Raw genomic sequence first — 14,018 nt, 5'->3', positions numbered from 1 at the left:
CATCACTGGAAGAGTTAGCTACAAAGTATCTTAAGAGTGAGAATTAAATATATTACCATTGCCATTGCCACAGTATCAAAACTGCAGATACAAATATAGCCAGGAAATAAATAAAGCAAGACAAAAAGAGAAAGGAAAAAAGTCAACCACTACACCAACTAAGAAAACTCACCGTAAGTGCTCTTGTAGTGGATATTGTCAATGCATGGGAGATTGCTGCAATAACCCTTGAGAGGTTGTTTTCCATAGTGACATCTGTTGGACTTTGCAGCATATTGTAACCTCTGTATGTTCTGAAATAAAAATATTTATACCTCTAAACCATGTACTTAGAAAAAGAAACACCTCAATCACAAGTGACATGGCTTAAATTACTACTACGTATTTTACAGACTGCTTATAAAATACAAAATCCGAGAACACTCTAAATACCACCTTATTATATTTTAATATTTTTGCTTCTGTACTAACAAAAGCAATTTAGTTTATAAATCAAATCCCTTTCTTAACAAACAAACAGTAGACCAACTCTCAATACTTAACCAGGTGCTCTAGAGATCACTACCAATTTAACATCAATCTTTAGTTTTGCTCAAATCCATCTAAAATTTTTGCATGTTCACAAACTTTGGATTATTGCTGTAGAAAAGTAAGTATTTTGTACCTGACATAAACACGGTGTCCACAAAGTTCTATTGTTTCCATGCTACAGTATATAAATCTTGAGTGACACCATCAAGGTAACGTATGGAAAAGGTACATAATTAAAACCTTGTATTACAAACTTCTAGAAACAGAGAGCCCATAAATATGTACAACTCATACTGTCTATAAGATATTTAAACAGAAGACTTAGGAAAGTGTAGTTGGCAGCAAAAATACAGCAACAAGGTGACACTATCAAAACTAGAATTTACTTTTAAACTATACAGGCAGTACAGACTTCTGCATCCACAATCATTAAACAGGGTATGAAGAGTTACAAATCCTGATCAAGATACCTGAAGAACAATAATGTGTACATATGATTAGCTTGCAAAGCTGCACTTATGTGTGCAATTTAATAGACCAACAGAGTAACCTCAGCATGACGAGAAGATAAAGTTTGTCACAGAACAGTAACTCCCTACGATCAACGTGTGAGCACATCACTAGTAACTCACACACCATCTTATTCTTTAAGCACTAGTCTGTTTCTGTGAAGCCTAAAACTATGATTCTAGGAATTATGAATTGAAATTTGGGTCCACGTTCCTTTTAAAGCAAGACAAGACACATAACATACCTGGTGATAGTGCTCACCGCGAAGTGAGATGGAGGCTGTGTTTCATGCATTAGCAGTTTCAGGTAGACGCTGCTTTGGTCTCTTGCTACTGCCACAACTGGATCAGCCTGTCCTTGATCACAGTTATAAAACAGCTTCGGAACAAGCCTTAATGATAATTGTCAAAAAGGAAAAGTACATTTAAAATACATTTAATATACAGTTCAGAAAGCTGCATACACTAATTACACATATCAGATTGTAAATAAAAGCTGTTACTAAAATTCGTATTGTTAAGCTGAATTCATATTTATACAACTGCTCTTCATTATAATCAAGGAGCTCACATCAGGACAAAGGAACTGCTCTAGACATATGGTAGTTAGAAAAAAAAATTCTTTTATAGAAATACCTACCTATACACACTACAACAACCACTACACTAGAGTATTTCTCTCCCAGTGTCCTCCCCATACCCCCAGATATTTTCCCCATGGATATCTCTCTCAAATGAAAACTAATTTCTGCCTGAAAAGGACAATTTTTCACCATCTGATTTCTATGCAGCAGAATTTAAAATATACAATAAAATCCAGTCTTCTTGAACACAACAATATTTTTAACTTAGACAACAGTGAAAAACTACAGTACGTATTTTTTGTAATTTCACTGACAGTACTCCCAATGAATGCCCACACTGGATGTTTCAAGGGGCTTCTGCAAGCACGTAGGAGCTTTCTTGGGCAGTTAAATCTTTTCCAACTCCTCTAACAATAATATATTCCAGGAATTCCGTATTAGATACTCCCAAGTTCTTTAAACATAAAACCTAAGTCCTTGAATTCTAATAAATAATCTACCAACTAACCCTTACTGTTTGGTGCATTTATCTGGACAGCAATTGTAACTGCAGTAGGTTAGAGCAAACAGCTGCTTTTTAAACAGGATTAGCTATAATCAGTGAGCATGAAATTTTTAAGATACACTACTTACAATGATGTGGAAACTACAATGTTTGGGAGTTAGGATAACTTGGTAGAACTGCACCATTTTAAGTTCATCTATTACTGCCAGGATACTGAACAAATCATTTCAGCATGCAGAAAACTAATTTGAAGTTGAAACTGGAAGTGACCCTCAGAATGTAATACATTTAAATGTAGTTATAATGCTAATAAGAAGCAAAGCACAATTGCCTGATGATTCAGAATGATGCATGTTCCAGGTACCATAAAGCTGCATTTGTCTCCCATCCCTCATTTAAACAAAAATATAAAAAACCACTAAGGGATTATTTTAGTTATAGGTACACAATAATATGCAAACATCTTTCTAAACTCCTTTTTTTTAAAAAAACAAACAAACAAAAAACCATATATACCTCATTAATGAAGCTGCAGCTACATGTCTCACTCTTGGATCTTCATCTCCAAGCAGACATATTACAACATTATCAAGTACTCTCTCCTGAAGTTTTAGCAGCTAGAAAATAAGTTAGCACAGTAAAGTCCACAGAACATTTTTGTCATTTGACCAGATTGTTAGAAGATAGTTAACAAGTGAGATTTCAACCGTCATGTAAGTCCGTAAGACAACCTTTACCTTAACATTGCCCAATACACTCTTTAAATACATAAATGCCAAAAATTTTTTGAAGTTTAAAAAAACCCACAACAAAACCCCCCATACACACACCAGAGAACACTAAGATATTTGAATCTCAGTAGTAAAGTATCTTTCCAATTGTAACAAGCCTCAGAAAATGAGCCTACTTATGCAAAACATACAAAACTTACACCAACGATCAGTGATGACAGACTTTAAACACAAAATGCTGAAATTGCGCTGGCGCCTTAATCCAGAAACACAATATACTGATTGAATAATTTACTTACACCAGTATAATGATGAATACCTCTGTGCAAGCTCTCAGTTTTTCCTTCCAAGAAGCTGACTAGCCTACGGTAAAACAGAATTTACAGTACATTAGTTAACATTAAATGTTATTTCTTCCTTCAGTGCTCTGAGGGTTCTCATTGCTTATTTTTAAAAACATCACTGCAGGGAAAATGTAAGAAGTAAACACACTTTTTGCTACCTTTTCTAAAAAGGTAAGCTATTTACTAAACTACTATCTGGCTAGTGTAACAGAACAATTACTTTTCTTTAGTTAAAAACATTATTTACACATTGTGATCGTAACTTCATTTTTTTCCCCCATGCATGGAAAAATCAGACTATTTTGAGAAGACAGTAACACATTCCAAATATCACTATTCAGAAAGAGTCTAATTTTGTATGACTGGGGATAACTTGAAGAATTTTCATATAAACATCTTTTGTCTTTCAGCTTGGAAGAACCTGTAGAGAATGAGGGAATGCAAGAACAGGAAGTAAAGTCATATTCATTTCAGTAGAACAGAAACTGAACAACAGAAGAGAGATGACAATAATGGAGAACAAGTCAGGGACTTTTTCCTTTCAAAAACACTCACAACTGGACACGAAATCCAATTTAGTTTCCAGATTAAATGGTCTCTCTCTGATCACAGATTTACAGAAAACTTGATAAAACAGACCACTAAACTAGAAACTCTTATACAGCGTTACTAGGATTTGGCTTAGTAGTGAAGTGAATGGTAACCTGACAAAGGAATTCATAGACTCCTTATAGGAATGATTGGTCTGAATTAGTTTTATGAAACTCATAAATGTTTCAGAACAAACTACTCCACTACGGTTCCAGTTTCCTACACACAGCATCTTTACACCGCAGCTACAACACATGTGGAAAAATACACTTACCGAAAATCTACCTCTGCAAGTGTCTCCAGAAGTTCCGTCCTTACTAGCCAATATGAGCTATTCTTCAGTGTAAGGAGATCGACAATTAATTGTAGCCCTAGTTCACTGTAACTGCTACTACATAAGCTCATGATGCAATGCTGAGAAGAAAAAACAACTTTCAGTTACATTACAGAAGAGGTTCTCTGAATCAAAGTATGTAAGTGATCATAAAGATGTTATTTAGAATACTAGAAGAGTTATTACTGAAGAGCTAGAATAAAGTACCAGAGCAAGGTACTTTGTAAGGGTAGGACACTAGCTCCATGTGAACTGCTAAAACCTACTGCTGAATTTAGACTATGGAGAGGAACACAAGTCACAGAGATCAGAGGACAATCCTCCAAAGAGTAAAGTCTAAAATTCACAGGGCTTAAACACCACAAGCACTGTATTCTGATCTGTTCAAAAGCTGTCTCTCAATTTCCACAGGGTATTTTTAGACACCTGCTTCTGATTTCCAAAGTTTTTCAAAAAGTCATACCTCCTAATTTTAATAACTGTTCAACTATACGCACAATGTGTGATCTTTGGAAAAAGTTACAGAACTCTACACTTCTATGCCTTAATTAACTACAGGAAAATGTCCTTTCTTGTTCGGGAATTAACAACCCAAAATGCTTTAGAACATTTCTGCCGAAAGGTATGAAGTCAGGCTACATTATATACTGAAAGAAAGAAAAAGTCAAAGTTGACTAGTATAAGTTGCCTGAAATGAACAATTCTATTGAAGTCTTCTGAACAGCCATAATTCTAAGTGTAATGATTCATGAAACCACTATATACAAACAATAAGATCATGGAACAGAAGGTTAAAAAGATACCAACATTTAACTAACTGGATTTCCTTCCCTCAACTGCATCACGGACCCCTCCTCTTAGCACATGAAATCATACTTTCCATACATTAACTATCTGCATTTTCCCAAAAGCTACACTCTGCCTCACTGAGCCATAAGCTGCACCACAGTCAGCCAGCCAGCGTGTCTCCCCCATTAATTAATTCCCCTTGGCCTCCAATTTGTCCTTGTTGTTGTACTTGTTTGGAAAATTCCTCAGGAAAAAGCTCACTCCTTCACCCTTCTGCTTTTCCACAGAACACCTACCACAGATTTTATTACAGAAATAAAATGCACACACTCTAAGTTCCACTCACAAATTCAGTTTTCATCTCTATTTTAACAATTGCCTGATGGATCTTTCACCAAATTTGAAACACTTACTTTCCTGAGACTTTCCTCACCTTTAAAAATTATTATTTCAGAAAATAATCACTATTTTACTTGTCATTTCTCACATCTAATTTTTGCTCTCCAAATACAGTTCACACATCTCTGTTTAGGCTAGATATGCTTTCTATCTAATGCACTTATCCTCTTGTTGGTTAATGTAACAGTACAGCTCATACCAGTATATTTACGACTGGAAATATCATGATTAGATTATACTGCTACACAATCTAACCAACATATTTTCCAGCTGTTTGTTTCTCCATTTCTGTGCCTGAATCCATGTTTTCTACAATAAAACTTTTGGGGAAGAAGTGTTTTTTTGCTCCAAGTTTATACACCTGAGCATAGCAGGACAACAACCAATGAATAACGCCCTTATGATCTGTCATAGTGCAAATAAATTACTACTACTGCTTACCCTCACAGCTGTACAAGCCAGTTTGCATGTAACAGAGGACTCATCTTTCAGGGTTTTCTGTAACAGAGGTATGCAGTCTACCAAGGAAAACAGATTTCCTAACAAAAAGAGAATTTATAGCAATGAAACAGAAGAAAATTTTGGTGATGTTACAAAAAATAAAAGAGACAACCTTAAAATGAATTGTTACCTGTTGAGCTTCTGACATTTATTAGCCATTTTTCCACATCAAAGCGGGATTTTATTAGAATGGAGTTGACAACTGTTCCACACAGAATGGCAGTAGCTCCTCTAATCTGGGGATCTCCATGGTCAATGTAGTTCAGAATATCCGATACATACTGCTCCTCTAAGAAAGTAAGTTACAACTACTTTATTTTAAAAATACTAGTCTTAGACTTAACTGATCCCTAAATATGTTTTAGTGGAGGTACCAACTATTGTACAATCAATGTCAGCATACCCACAATATGTCTGCCTCAGTTCTACCTTTCAGAGATCCCTTGCACGTAATCTACAGATCATTCATATCATCCAGGCCAATGATCACATATAAAAATACTAATGATTTATCTCGATTGTACACAAAATGCTCTGGGGACATCTAAGAAGAGTTTTGGACAACACTCGACCTTTGCCAGTTCAAACCATATCAAACCAGTTGAATACTCCAGGTCCCTGCTGATCATATTGTAGCATTCACAAAAATGAACCTACGGCTTAGAAACCATCTGTAAGATGGCCTGAAATTAGAAGAAACCATTTATAAGGTAAACAAACCACTTCTATATAGCAGTTGTACTGAAACAGCTTCAGCTTGTCAGAAGCTGTACAAGCTTGTCCACTGAAACTTCTTACTACCAAAAAAAAAATCTCACTACATTCACTACTAGTGCAGACAGCATGTTTGTTCCAATTGATGCAATATTTGTTTGCAAATACTAAACTGGATTTAGAGTTTTCAGTACAAATGCTGCCTTGCTTATTTGAAAACCTAAGCACATGATTAAAATAGAATATGTGAACTGCAACATACCATACTCTTCTCCCATTGCTTCAAGGGGTGTTTTATACAGTTTGCTGAAGAAAGCCTCAGGGTGAAGTGCAACGGCTGCTCCAACACAACTTACTGCCAGGGCTTTTACACTGACTCTCACATCTCTATCAGGAACTAAAGCTGAGGAGAAGAGGGGAAAAAAAAAGGGGGGGGGGCATATTTAAAAGCTTCCTGATTTGTTTTTAAATTAATTAATAACTCTATGATAGAAATAGCTTAGCCTGGACAAAAAATATGAAAGCAGAGCAAGTAGTTCCAGTTTATCACAGGCAGCAGTTATATATAGCTTCCCCCCAATAAATAAATAGATAATAACCCCACAGACTTCCAACTTGCTTCATTCATTGCTGAGAATATAGCTACTACACTGTCCTTCCAAGAACTCTGCATTTGAAGAGCACATGAACAAATAACAGTTTAGAAAAGGCAACAAGAACAAACATTATATATGACTGAAGGAAGCATTTAAAATGACACATGCACACATGCCTGTGACACGGACTTTCCAGTGAAAAAAATCAAAGCAGCAATGTATGCCACAAAGGCTTTCTAGAGAATCCCTACTGACATTTTATTACTATGCTGAAAAGGTAAATAACTTTGAGCCCCAACAGCCTCCTCTAACAATCACTTACTGTCAGAAAGCTTCTCTTCAACCATCACATGTGAAAGCACACATGAGAAAACGGCCACACTAACTTATGCAAATGCTCCAGAATGTTAAAAGTGGAGAAAAAAGTTCAACCTGAGATTTCAGCTAGGTCTTTGAAAACCTTACGTCAATTCTCTGCTTTACTACAGCTGAATCATTTAAAACATGAAGTTACATTTCCCAAACACAAATGGGTACAACAGCACTTCCTCTGTTTGAAATACATTCAAAAAATTAACATGGAATTCAAGCACAGCTGAGTGTTAAAGTTAAAAGATACTTTAAATCTTGTTTTAATTGAAACAATTAGGCAATGTAAACAAAATCAGTTGTAAAACTATTAAGACAAGTACTTGAAAGAACTATATTCTTCTGAACTTGTTATTAGAAGTTTCCACAGAATGAACTGCAACTCAGAAAACTGTTTCCTTACTGTGGTATTGGTACTTTTATAGTGGACAAACTGGGCACCCCACACTGATAAAAAGAAATACTGATATCAGATTGTCTTTGCAGCTTCACACAATATATAAACCACCATGGCCCCACAGGATAAGCCTCATAATTACATTTACAATTTGTAAATTCTTAAGTATTTGACTTACGGGTTAAGTTACCATAACACTTCTTTAGATGCTCAATGGTTCAAAATGGGATTCATTGTAAAATGGCATAAATTTTTAAGTGGTTTTTGGTACTCTGGTGTGATCATTTAAATTCGGACTGTGACAGAAAAACCCGACCCCCGAAATCTCCAATAAAGTGAGATTAAAAATCAGAGTAAACTGATGACATTTCCAACTTTGTACCTTGAGAGACACAATGAACCAATGAGTCTTGAACAGAAACTTACCTCCTTTCTCCCCAGTGAGTAGAAAAGAGGCTGACAGAAGTCTAACGCAGTGCACTAAAGGAGCAGAATTTCCATCGGTATAGTGACCTATGTCTCCCTTTACCCTGGAGGGCTATTGGAGGTAAATCACAATTTTTATGTAGATAAAAATTAATCTTCAATTTAAATAAAATATTAATTACAACAAGATTAGAAATAACGCACATCCCCAAATGTATAAAGGTTGTAATAAAAAATGTGTTTAATACATATGTCAAAAAAAGGCCTTAAAATGTAATGCTTTTGGAAAGCCTCCATCCAGTATCAGAACTGGTTTAACTTTAATCACAGGAAGACCAATCATCCTGTAGATTTTCTGAATTACCTAAACTTGCTGTTTGCATCTGAAGGAGTGTAACAAAACACTTTTTGTCACCAATCATCTTTGGAAACTCTGAGAAGCAATTAATTCCCAAGTTGTTTCCCTCAGTAGCCCAAGCTGATCTAACTCTACCTGCCACAAATGAAACTCCTTTTTCCCCAGCTCCAAACAAGGTCCAAAGTTAAAGTCAAAAAAACATTAAGAGGAAATCAGTAATCTGTGGTTAGAATAGCATGAGCCTCTCCACAGAGAGAGAGGCTCAAAGAGTAGACATAGTAACTTCTGAGGAGATTACCTACACAGCTACCAACAAGCACAAAGATATTTTGGATAATAAAGTATCAGTGTACCCTATTAATGCACAGACAAAAGGCGTTTGGGTTCTCAGCAGTCTGTGTTCTGTTATGGTTTTGCTGATGATTGCATTCAAGGTATCAACACTTGTGTATTCACCTTATGTTAAATGAAATTCAATCTATAACTCAACAGTTACTATTCAACCTTAGTTATTTTGACCTATAATGAAGTACACCATATATACAGGCTACCCACATTTACCACTAATTTACATAATCATAACTAATTTTTAAAAAAACCCTCCACACTAGTTGTTTTAATGTTTAAACCAGATCACTGTGACTACTTCTCACCTTATTTTCGTGATCACCAGGATCTGCTGCATCTTCTTTTGATGTAAATCTGTCTACACTGCTATCAGAAGGCTGCCTACTATGGCTCATGGTTTTCAACAGGTGAGGCTGTTGAAGAGCTTTAGAAAAAGGCAATTCATGAAATACCATTTCAGATGCAAATTAAAAGCACTTTAATTGAACTTAATTATACAAACATGAAAAATAAATTAGCAGTGATCAAAACAAGTGATTCATTAGAAGTGTTGAAATATATTCCTTATTTTACATTTCAACCTAGTTATTTGCTTTTCATATTCATTACGTGATTCTTCAGTCCCTCGGAAGTTACAGCAGATACACCTGTAACACTTGCCTTAAAGGTGTCACCAGTTCTGCATCTGTGTGTGTGTCCCCCACTTATCAACATACCAATAGAAGAATTTCTGAAAGACTCCGATGAATCATCTTGGAGAATATTTGCAGCCTCATCTTCCTCATCCTGTAGCTGTCCAATTTGCATTCCAGAATATTGTCCTTCGGCACCCTCCAAAACCTACACAGTGCAAGGACAGGACTTAAGATAACCTAACTTAACGCAGTATTAAATCTCAAACATGCAGGTTAGTAAACTAGAAATAATTTGAAAGCAAATATGAGCCTGATAAATATTAGTGTACAGCTGCATGCAGCCCCCAAAGCAGTTCCCCTCCTCCAGCACTGAGCTATTAGAGGCCATAGTTAGATATCCGACAGTCTCCCACTTGAGCCATGAACTTGGATATTAACAGCAAGAGAGTCAAACACTTGGTGCATTGCCTCCCCTGCAGCTCTCCTTGCTCCCTTATCCCAAACGCAACTGTCTCTCTCAGCAGTTATAAATCACAACCAACACCTTTACTGTCACAAACTGAACTTGTCCCTTGCTGTCAAACTCTCCCATAACCTCACTTGTCCTTGATATGTAAAGTCAAACTGAGAACACACTGCGTAGGACACAAAAGGACAAATAAGTTTAAACATATTTTAATTCCTCCATTCTAAACCAGAGGCTACTAAAACAGACACTTCTAGAAAGGAGTTTGACCCTTGGTACCAATGCAATATATATGCAGTATGTATATGGAAAAATAATCATGAAAGACAAAAAAAAAATAATTATAATAAAAGACAGTGAAAGTAAAAAAAAAAATTTCATTGTAAGTTTATCCGAAGACAAAATACTTTTGCAGTTACTCCCTGACTTTATAACCACCTCGAAATTGTTCATTAGAATGCCCATGTGTGGGTAAACGGGACAACCACTTCATCTGTCAAATATGAAAAAATAACTTTACTTGTAATTACTGCTTGTAAACAGTATGCAAACTGACATATGCAACAGTCTGACAAGACTTTGCAAGAAACACATCTTGCCAATAAATGCCTGCTCACTTTTGCCTCTGCACTGCCTGCATTTAATTCAGAGACAGAGCAATTATCATCACTTCTTTGGTTCTTGAATCCTCATGCTTGCAGGAGTATCTGCTCATCACAATTGTAAATCTATCATTTTTATGTAGTGGTAAGGGACTATTACTCTTCCAAAGTTACTATCAGCAAACTTAAGTCAAAAGTTTGATGATGCTTGAAGAAAAGAACGTAAGAAATTCTAAGTTTCCCCCTTTTTACATTTTCTGCTCTTGCTCCCAGTTATTGTATTTTTGCTGTTTTTATTACAACCTCACAATACACTTGCCTAAGAGACAAATTTCTTAAAATTGCTATATCGAGCACACATTTCAGGAGTTTATTAGATATGTAACTGCTATGTTAGTAAATCACGCAGTATTTGCTCAGTATAGGAAAAAACCTTGAGATGGAATAAAAAAGAAAACAAAATGAGTTGTGTTGCCAAGTGAACAAGCACAGGCAGAAGATAATGTGAAGCATTAGGTTCCAAAAGTATTCCTCTATCATTCTAAATACTGTTCAGCCTTTAACACTTCCATTAGTCCTCCTGCACCAAAACAGTTATTAATATATCTATACAAAATTAAGGATATGCTACTAAGAAGATCTATTTATGTCAAGCCTTCGATACTGACATTCTTCCAGTGAGTAACAATTTGTTAATGCCTTCATATGACCTACCCAGTGAACACACTGATTAACAGCTTTGTAGTTTTTAATTACTACTGAAGTGAAAGTGTTAAAAGGAGGTCAAGCTCTCCAATAGAGGTGTGAGCTGCTGACCTTTCCATTGTTACTAGTGAGGATGGAAAAGTAGAAGATGAGTAAGTAGATGAATCCAAGTCTGGGCCCTCCATGGAAGAGCTCTGAGATATGTCAGGCCCCTCAGTAGAAGGGGATCCCCCCTCTGCCCGTTGCACACTTACAATTTCAGAACTGTCTGAAGGGGTTACAGCAGAGTCCGGACCTTCTGTAGTAGTCTGAGAGCTGTCACTAATTGGCGAGGAAGCCTGTGTACCATCATTCAAGTCCATAGTGGGATCTGACTGGACAGCACTGATCTGGCTGGAGCTTCGACTAAGCACATCATCTTCTTCCCCTTCAGTAGCTGTACTTGTCAAATCACAGCTTGTTAGGTCTACAGAGTCTGACTGCAACGTATGTTGAGAACGTGGCTGCTCAGTAATGATATCATGTCCAGTAGGATCAGCAGCTGAACTCCCTACTGACCCAGTTGTCGACACACCTGATGAAGAAGCTAGTTCACTGGTTATCTCGCCCTTCATAGAAGCTGGAAAACATGGACATTTATGAGTCAGTCAAGTCTTTAAACTTGTGTTTCACTCTTGATAGGGAGACCACATACTAAGCCACATATTAAACTAGGCTAAGAAAAGTGTATAACTAAACAGTTAAACTACAGGTAGGGAAATAAGCATCTGTAAGATGCCATTCCATCTATACCAGTAGCTCAATTTGACAGCATATCCATTAAAAAAACAAAAATGCAGTTAGCTTTATTAGGTAAGTGTAAGTTTTGTACCCAGAAGTATTTATGGTTTCAGTTTTGTTAGCATGTCTTTTGAGCACCCATCCACCTCCTAGTCACCATAAGACATCACTTTTGTATTTTACATAGAGCAATAAAAGAATCGATTTGTAATGTATAGTAACACAGGTTGATTGCGCTGCTAAAGGAAAAGCCAGCTACCTGCAAATGATGCAGTGCTGACATCTGATCGGGTTTCAGAATCGTCCTCCAAACCTTCTTCTTCACCAAGAAGTATTTTACCTGAGAAGTGATATAAGAAAAACCTTTACAGTCCTCCAAAATTATAGCCAACTTGAAATACTGAACAGTTGAAGTCAGTTAAATGTGAAATCTATTTTTAAAACGTTCATCCAAATATTTTTTAAAGCTATGACAGGCAACAGATGGAAAAGAGAAAGGAATGAAGTGAATATCCAGTCCCTCACTATCTGATCAGGAGAGAAAGAGACAGCAGTGACAAAGAAACACATAGTTAAGTAATTTCATTTAACATTGTAACCATTCAGGAAACTACCTATGATCTTATTCATTCTAGTTTATTTTTTTTTGGGACTATGTTTAAGATCCCACTAATTTCATCAAGTTTATGACCTATTACTAAGGACTGGATACCTGGCATCTGGATGTCTGCCCTCAACTCAGAAGGACATTAAAGCACCAGAAGTAATAGAATAAATAACCTCTTCCTCCTTAAGGCTATGAAAATTATCAAAGGCTACTTGCAGTGTGGGGCTTGGAACTCTAATGATAACAGAATGGAAAATGCCTAGGGGGAAGAGCAGCACAGACTAGAAGCACAAGACAAATAAGTAGGACAGGGTGATGAACCATGGACAACAGCCATTAAGATGCAGGGACTACTAAGGTAAAAATCTTCAGAGAGGCTTTTACCATAGGAAAAATGAGAACCACTTATAGCCTAATACAATCATCACAGAGTTCTCTTACTCACAGAATAATACCTATTTAAAATAGAGGCAGTGGAAAGAGAAAGGTACTTGCAGATGCACACTGCCTTGGAGTCAACCAGGGACACAACTGCACTGGAAAGTCTGTAAATGGGACAGGATACAGAGTGCAGAGGGAGCTACTGAGCCCATCATTCTGGATCTGACAAGTCACTTGCTGAGGTAGAGGGATTCATGATAACTACTTTGAGATAAGCCCATTTTGCCATTTCGAATAAGCTTCACTGATAGTCTAAGATTCACCATGTAAGACACCAATGTTTTGATAACTCTAGCTGAAATCTTTTGCCTCTCATTTAAGTTACCAGGGAGTAAAAAAGCATTAACAGACTTTTGTATTAATTTCGCAATCACAACTATTTTCATGCATATCAGTAACACTGTGGAATTGTCTTCCTCCAACAAGTACATTTTATGCTAATCAAATCTGTAAGTAAGGCAGAAAAGTAACCACATTTCCATGTATGTAAAATTACAGTAATTGAGAACTACACACTCCTACAAAAGAATGAGTAAAATCCTGCTAAGAGTTCCCAACAAAAAACATGAAAGATAGTATATTCTCTGTTCTTTCTCACATTTACAACCATTTCACTGAAAGAAACCAGGATATTCTTCTGCTTTCCAAAGCTGATCACCTTTAAAAGTAAGTGAAAGAGGAAGGACACTGAAAAACATGTGCGAGGCATATTAGGCTTTGTATGTTTAAATGAGTACATAAAACAAGGTGCAAGAT

General features: G+C 36.4%; 1 protein-coding gene across 2 annotated transcripts in view; it reads right to left on the bottom strand.

Moving 5' to 3' along the window:
• The window catches only part of HTT (huntingtin), an 88,256-nt gene that overhangs the window by 55,174 nt on the left and 19,064 nt on the right, over positions 1–14,018 (bottom strand). For both annotated transcript variants that reach the window (XM_074822006.1, XM_074822007.1), the window contains 13 exons: positions 12,474–12,554; positions 11,689–12,053; positions 9,743–9,866; positions 9,332–9,450; positions 8,321–8,432; positions 6,795–6,935; positions 5,949–6,107; positions 5,759–5,856; positions 4,070–4,209; positions 3,160–3,223; positions 2,646–2,746; positions 1,286–1,432; positions 173–293 (listed from right to left, as the gene is read on the bottom strand). In XM_074822006.1, the coding sequence (XP_074678107.1) occupies positions 173–293; positions 1,286–1,432; positions 2,646–2,746; positions 3,160–3,223; positions 4,070–4,209; positions 5,759–5,856; positions 5,949–6,107; positions 6,795–6,935; positions 8,321–8,432; positions 9,332–9,450; positions 9,743–9,866; positions 11,689–12,053; positions 12,474–12,554 (1,772 nt within the window). The remainder of the gene's footprint in view (positions 1–172; positions 294–1,285; positions 1,433–2,645; positions 2,747–3,159; positions 3,224–4,069; positions 4,210–5,758; positions 5,857–5,948; positions 6,108–6,794; positions 6,936–8,320; positions 8,433–9,331; positions 9,451–9,742; positions 9,867–11,688; positions 12,054–12,473; positions 12,555–14,018) is intronic.

Source organism: Strix aluco, chromosome 4 (assembly GCF_031877795.1).
Source record: "Strix aluco isolate bStrAlu1 chromosome 4, bStrAlu1.hap1, whole genome shotgun sequence".
Lineage (NCBI taxonomy): Eukaryota > Metazoa > Chordata > Aves > Strigiformes > Strigidae > Strix > Strix aluco.
Note: the sequence above shows the minus strand (reverse complement) of the source record. Positions and strands in the feature narration are given on the sequence as shown.